This window comes from Ictalurus punctatus, chromosome 1, assembly GCF_001660625.3.
Source record: "Ictalurus punctatus breed USDA103 chromosome 1, Coco_2.0, whole genome shotgun sequence".
NCBI lineage: Eukaryota > Metazoa > Chordata > Actinopteri > Siluriformes > Ictaluridae > Ictalurus > Ictalurus punctatus.
The window spans coordinates 36,774,068-36,781,567 of NC_030416.2; the positions used below are offsets into that span (position 1 = coordinate 36,774,068).

Consider the following 7,500-nt stretch of genomic DNA (forward strand, 5'->3'; position numbering starts at 1 on the left):
CTGTTGTCACGTGTGGGTGCGGCCTGCCCAGCTCGTCTTTACAAACGTATCGAAGTTTGATTTGCACGTTACGTGCTTGGCTTGTAATAGCTTTGATTTAAAATCAATAAATAAATACATTTGATTAGCAAAGCAAGTTAGCACTAACATGACACCGGGAATCTTCCCCCCAAGCTTTCGTTTTCTTCACAATGTCTCGGTACACTTTTAACGAGAGTTTCTCCACTCGGAGCGGTTCGCCGCTATGTAGCTGAACGTCGGTAAAAGAAGACGTCGGTGTTGTAGTTTAATATCTTCAGTGAATGGAGGCGAGACCGATCAGACAGTGTTTACAGGAAAATACGTGGAAATACTCGCATCTTATTGGCTGACAGTGTCTCAATTCTGTTAAACGCTAGCTCACGGTCAGTGAGGGGGAAATGGATATACGCCGATTTTGGTGTTGAAACTGATACATTATTGTATTATTGTCTGTCTGAAACATTCTAATTGAGTTCCAGTTTCTCCAAAACCCGTCCTTCTGAAAATCCCAGAGTGCTTTGACTGGTCAGCTGACCCAGAGCGGGTCGTCCACTAATCGTAGGGTCGGAGGTTCGATTCCCGGCCCACGTGCCTCCACATGCCGAATCGTCCTTGGGCGAGACAAGTTGCTCCCGATGGCAAGTTAGCGCCTCGCATGGCAGCTCTGCTACCACTGGTGTGTGTGTGTGTGTGTGTGTGTGTGTGTGTGTGTGTGTGTGTGTGTGTGTGAATGGGTGAATGAGACACATTGTAAAGCGCTTTGTAACCGCTAAGGTTGAAAAAGCTCTATATAAGTGCAGACCATTTAGCATCTGTAAAGTGGTGAGAGGGGAACTGAAGAAACGTCGGACCACACGTGCCGTACGACTGGTCCGAGGAATCTGTCTTACTTTGTGATAACTGACTTACATAGGACTGAGAAAATGGCTGATTACATACATAGAAAATAAACACTATGGCATCAAAACCCTTAAAAAATTAGATCTCATCAGTGTCTATCTGTCGACGGTATAAATGTGTGTGTGTGTGTGTGTGTGTGTGTGTGATAGATTACTCCACATCTTTCTTATCCGTCCACCGGTAAAACCTCGTGATAGAACACGCTGCTCCACGCTGATAGACTCTGGAGTCGCTGATAGATGTTAGATTTGATCCAGAACTGATCCACACATCAGCACCAGGTTTGAGGATTTGTGTCTCTTTGTGTGTGCGAGACTTTGTGTTTCAGCCATTGTCTAATGCACCGGCTTATAAATAAAAGCCATGGCGTCGGTTTATTAATAATTAATGAGCGGGCAGATGTCACGCGTGCGCGTCTTCATGGAGGAGGACAAAAGCGAAGACGGAACATCTCGGATCTCGGATCTCTCACTCGGGGACAGCTTGGGATTCTTTCCTCGTCGGCATGTGCTGATTCGCTTTGATTCACAGCGCTGTGTAAAAGAGTGTAAAACTGTGTGTGTGTGTGTGTGTGTGTGTGTGTGTGTGTGTGTGCGTCGGCCAAGGATCTCACTGGGCCGTTTGGTCTGGCACGGTGCCAGAGCCACCCTTCCTTTGGAAAACTGAATTCGCCGTCTGTCCGACGTGTGGACGTGAGCACTCGTTCGAGCATGCCCAGTGTGTGTGAGCACTTTCTCGCCAAGTCTGAATGAACAGCACCCACGTGCATTCCCTCCGCTCGACTGCCATCCAAACTGGAGGTGGAGCTCCTGACTGCATGCATGGCTGGAAACCGAGGTACTGAACAGAGAAAGAAAGAGTACGACAGAGAGACAGACGGAGAAAGTGAGTGAGTGTGTGTGTGTGTGTGTGTGTGAGAGAGGGAGAGAGAGAGATCTGGAAGCACCTGTTCATGTTCTCCTGAAGGATTTACGCTGTAACTGGATAAGAACAGGTACGTGTGAATGGAGTTCTTGGTGTTCAGGTTTGTTTTTCTGCCTGAGCACGTGTACGACTCTTGTTCTGAGTCACGGAGACGTGTGTGTGTGTGTGTGTGTGTGTGTGTGTGTGTGTGTGTGCAAAGGATGATGTATTAGTAATGCATCTACAGAACATAACAAACTCTCACTCGTGTTTTCTGTGTTGTAAAAATGTCTTCACTGTAAAATAAAAAAAAACCCACAAATGTAAGTAAAACTGAGGTTTATTTCATAGTGACGATTTCATTTCCCATCTAAACAACTAAATGATTTAGTATTGTACCACACTGTGCTGCTGAATTCTGGATTCTGATTGGTGTCGATCGATTTATTTGATCGATAACAGCAGCGCTAATCAATCACAGGTTTATATCAACGTGCTCTTTCGAATGCGGTATCGTTTCTATAGTAACAGCTCATTCACGGGAACTTCTACTGTATGTACTGTACACAGATTTAAAAAAAAAAAAAAAAAAAAGGTTTCCATAATCAAGACAGGGAATGAAGAGAGTCTGGAGAGGGACCCGCCTTTTATAGCGGCTATAACGTAAGTGAAACAGGAAGTAAGCTGTGTCGCGGAGGTTCCGCACTATAAAAAGTACAACATTATTGTCAGTGACGGTCTAATCTAAACCCTAATCAGAGTTCTGTTGGAGCTGGCTCGGATTTGCGGCGCAAATATATTAACAGTGTCGAATATTTTTCATCTCGGCATCCTGAATCAGCGCCGGTATAACGCCGACTCCGCCCACCCCCTGTCCTGTTATTAGTGTGTTTCCTGATTGCGTCCATGTGTTCTGCGGTAAGTCCTTGATTAGTTTGTCGGTGTGTACCCTGCTACGTCCTTGTTGCTTCATGAGCTTATCACGATATTCATCCCGTTAAGCCCAAGACTTCCTTGTTTCTCATGTTCTTTTCGTCCTTGTTTCTCTGTCCTCCACGTCTCTGTTATCGTTCGTGATTATAGATATGCTGGCCGGTATGAAATTCCTCGAATTTGAATCCAGACGCTCATTTCGCTCATGCTGAAAGAGGTACAATCTTGTCTCCTTGCTTTTGACATCCACCGGGTTTTTGTTGTGAAGTCATGCCGGATCGCGTCTGAGAAACTGCATCTGATTTCCGAAGCCTGCGTGATGTTAACCCCGAGTGATGATTTGATGATTCTGGCACATTTCGCCGTGCGCATGCTTTGAGGACTGAAGGACAGCCAGAAGACAAAGAAAGAAAGAGAGAAATCAGTGTCAGTCGGTCAGTCGTTATGGGTGGAGTCTCCTACTTTAGCAACACTCGTTAGGATCATACACAGTAGATCTGGTGAAGCAGGCGAGCATCAGGATCTGAGAGAGCATCTAGTTCATACGTCCCCGTGATGATGTCTTCCATATTGTGTAGTAATTACGCTGTCTTGTCGTGTAGACCTGTTGCCGACGCGAAAAAATAAACACGAGTGGGTGGAGTTTGCATGTTCTCCCCGTGCTTCAGGGGTTTCCTCCAGGTACTCAGGTGTCCTTCTCCAGTCCAACGACATGCTCTGTTGGCTGACTGACCTTTCCAAACTGTCCATGGTGTCCCTTGCCTTATGCCCCAAGTCACCGGGGATAGACTCCAGGCTCCCTGTAGGATAAGCGGTGCAGAAAATGGATGGATGGATGGATTTTCAAGGCGTTAGCTGTGCTATAAACAACAGTCCAACAGCTTGCAAACAGCCTTTCAACCAATAACATGTTTTGTTCTTCTGTCTCTTCTATCTAACCAATCAGAAGTCAGTCGAGCAGAAACAGGCATGTGTGCACCATCAAGAATGGACGACTGAGATCCTTCAGATCCGGCCTACGCATCAGATATATGTACGTCTGAGAGTCAAGAAGGGTATTTACCTTCTCATCCACAAAGGGCCGGTGTGGCTGCAGGTCTTCGTTCCTTCGTACCAATCTGGAGAAATATGATACGATGATTGCTTGAGGCCACAATGTGGAACACGATCCTGCCGCCACACTCGCTCTTTGCGGATCAGATTGGATAGAACTCCCGTCGTACGTTATTTTGTCCGTATTCCCAATAGTTTAAAATCTCCACTTGTCTCAGTGTGGTCCTCACGAGACCTCCTCGATTCTCGCTCTATTGGTTAATCCATATTTTAATACCCTGTTCACTTGCCTTTCCATAACATTACTCAGACTGTCTCCACACGTCCACTTCTGCTCTCGCGCTAACCCGAGGTATAGCTGCACGCTCCAGTGCTGCTGAAAGAGATCACAGCTTCCCGGTTCTGCACCACCCGCTAGCCTTTAGTCCAAACATACAGGCGTTCAGATCAACGCGATACCAATGCATTTCTCCGAAATCACACTCCTCTCTTTCTCTGTCGCGGTCAAAATAAATCAGCACAATCCAGTTGCTCGTTAGTGCACTCGTCTCTATGGTAACGGTCGCTCGGCTTCATCACACCACCCCGTCGTTGATTGTTTTACTTTAACAGCACAACACTGAGTGTTTTCTTGCCCACTCTCTGTCTGTTTTTTTTCTTGTCTGTAACGTAAGACACGCTCTTTCACGCTCTTTTCTTTTCCGCTGTTTGACGGTGTGTAACTCAACGCCTTTATGCTCCGTGGTAGTTTGTAAATAACACACAGACGTGCACAGTGTTCAGACTGCTTTAATACGGCTCTTTATGTCAGAGGAACGATGGGATTTTAAGCGCTTATCAGAATGCAGCCCAGCCGGCCGGGTGCAGTTTCCTCTCCGCGAGTGTGACTGGAGGTGACGGATTTCACACCAGACTGCTGTAGCACGGCCAAAACAAGCTTTCTGTTCATGCTTAATTTATTACTGGTTACAAATATATATATTTTTTCCCATCAAACCCACTCACAAGACACGTGTTTGTGTCTCCATGTGCACTTATACACTACACGACGTCTGCGTTTCGTAATATGATGGCATGTTGCGTGAGTCACATTAACGTACCGTTAACTTTTAGAGTCTAATGTAGTTTTTGTCCTGTTCGTGTATCATAGTTACCGATTAATTAGCTAAAATCCTCCTCCTCACCGATCGTGTCGCTTACATGAAACTAACTGCGTGCCGCAGCTTACCGTATATCAAACATCGACGTGTCGATCGTAACAAAATACTTATATAACCATCCAGCTGGTACTGAAACCAGGGGCTCTTCTCTCACTGTGTTGGCTAAGCATAAATATCTAGCTAGATATTAGCTGATAAAGTTAAATAGACGTGAAATAAAGTGTAACACTGAGGGATGATTCAGAATCATTCGAGCTTGGTGTTTAGCTACTGCGAGTGTGCAAAATGAAAGTATTAACGCAAAAACGAAATGATAACGCCGTAAATAAGTATATATTTATATATTTGAATAGTGTACATTTGTTAATTATTAAATATAAACAAAATATTAAACAATAAATATAAGAAAATATTCTGAGTAAATAAATAAATGAATGAATGAATAAATAAAACTGTAATGTAAGTTCCACAGACCTCCTTAGTACACATTTATTGTACATTATCTAAATGAGTGCAATGATATTTCCCTATTTATTAGAGACATGGCGCTTTCTAATCCAGAACTTTCCACAGACAGGACACATCGGGTCCAAGGTTATTTTGACGTTATTTATAGACATATATATATATATATATATATATATATATATATATATATATATATATATATATATATATATGTTTTTGAATTATTTAGGTTTGGATTAAACCCGTTGTAATTTTATAATAGTAGGTTGTCATTTATACAACTATATACAGTTGCAATCAAAATTATTCACCCTACCCTCCCCGAATGCACAGACTTTCAGCTGTTCGCGATGAACAAATCAAACAAAAGCAATTGAAACGGTTCGACACAACGACTGCTTGAAGTGGTTTCCCCCAAATTCAACTGAAAATGCATCTAAGAATGATTTCTCCAGTCTCAAAATTATTCACCCCTCTGAATAGAATCCCTCACAACAGCACAAATATGCAGAACAGGTGTTGTCTCGAGCACACCTGATGCAATTAATCAAGGGCTTCATTAGTTACACCAGGTGTTCTTGAGCTGGAACACATGAAATACCTGAACTGGCTAGGGGTAGAAAACGTATGAAATACCTGAACTGGCTAGGGGTAGAAAATGTATGAAATACCTGGACGGGGCAGAAAAAGTAAACTAAATAAATCATAGAGCCCTGGCTATGCTCCACATACTTCACTTTCAGAGCAGTTCTAGATGGTACAGAATATCAATAACGCTGCAATGTGCGGTTAGCGAAGGCAGGATGCAAGTGAATATACTCAGCACTGAATTAATTAGTATAAATCCAATAAGCATAGTCAATGTCCTTGGCAGATAGCATAACATGAGCATAAACCATATTCAAAACACAAGAACAAGCAAGGGTCAAAACCAAGGAAAAAGAAACTTAACACAAGGTTCAAAACTTAACACAACGAATAGCATGATATGACTTCGCACTGAGACCAAGGAACAGACGGGTAGAAATAGGAAAAATACTATAAGTGAAGCACAGAACAGCTGAACACATTAGAGTGATAAATGAATGATAAAACAGGAGCAGAGACAGGACTCGTGGAAGACAAAGGCAGATGGAAATGAAAACACAGGCGCATAGAATGAATGAAAAAGCAACAGTGATTACTTTCTGTTTGTAGGAAATAGGGGTTGGGGCTCCATTCTGGCACAGGGTGTAAACTGTCTCCAAGCGTTATTTTGTAAGGACAATACTGCAGAAATAGCAAAAAAAAACAAAACAAAAAAACAGGAAGTGTTAATGATGGAAAAGAGGCTGTTAAATTGTTGGAACAATCTTCAAAGTTGAACATGAAAAGCTTTGACGGCGGTGAAGGTTGTGCTTGGACACTGGGGGGTGGGGGGGTTCTATCTGTAGTGTGTGTGGTTAGTGCATTATTTTTCCAGTGATTAGATGTAAAAATAAAAGGCGCAGTGGTTCATCAGTGTTGCTTTGAACTCAGAGAGGTTAATTTTGAGTACTCACCACTCATGTTTGTAGGAAAGTGTGTGTGTGTGTGTGTGTGTGTGTGTGTGTGTGTGTGTGTGTGTGTGTGTGTGTGTGTGTGAGTTTACAAGCCTAAAGTCTTTCTTACATCTCCAGCAGGAGGGGATTGGCTCAGATTAAGCCAGGCTTTAAGTGTCGTACCAGTTACAACCCTCTCCCTCCTTCTCTCGGGCCGTGGGAGGTGGTCATGGTGAGGTTTTCCATTAGACTGGTTGACGCAGGTAGCTCCGACCTCCTCTGCGCCTGTAACTTAAGACTCTGCTCCACGGGGACTCCAGAGCACCCAAGAGAATGGGCGATAAAAGCTAAACAAAGAGATAAAGAAGGGGTTTATGGCTAGCTAACATGTGATTGGTGATTTGCAGAAAGAACAATTCTAAGGTGTTTAATTCAGTGTGTAAGAGACCATGGGAGCAGTTTTCAGCTGGATATCCACACACATCTGCATGCTTATCAAACACACAGCAGCCATCTCCATGCTGTGGACTGTAAGTAGTGTG

At 43.5% G+C, this 7,500-nt stretch overlaps 1 protein-coding gene across 4 annotated transcripts in view; it reads left to right on the forward strand.

The window, feature by feature from the left end:
• LOC108267341 (rho guanine nucleotide exchange factor 4) overlaps nucleotides 1-7,500 on the forward strand; it is a 133,074-nt gene that overhangs the window by 48,588 nt on the left and 76,986 nt on the right. Inside the window, exon 1 of one of the 4 annotated variants that reach the window (XM_017471468.3) lies at nucleotides 7,470-7,488. The exons of the other annotated variants lie outside the window; for them this stretch is intronic. Coding sequence (XP_017326957.2) covers nucleotides 7,477-7,488 — 12 coding nt within the window. The 5' untranslated portion in view covers nucleotides 7,470-7,476. Of the gene's footprint in view, nucleotides 1-7,469; nucleotides 7,489-7,500 lie in introns of those variants that run through there. 4 annotated transcript variants of the gene reach the window in all.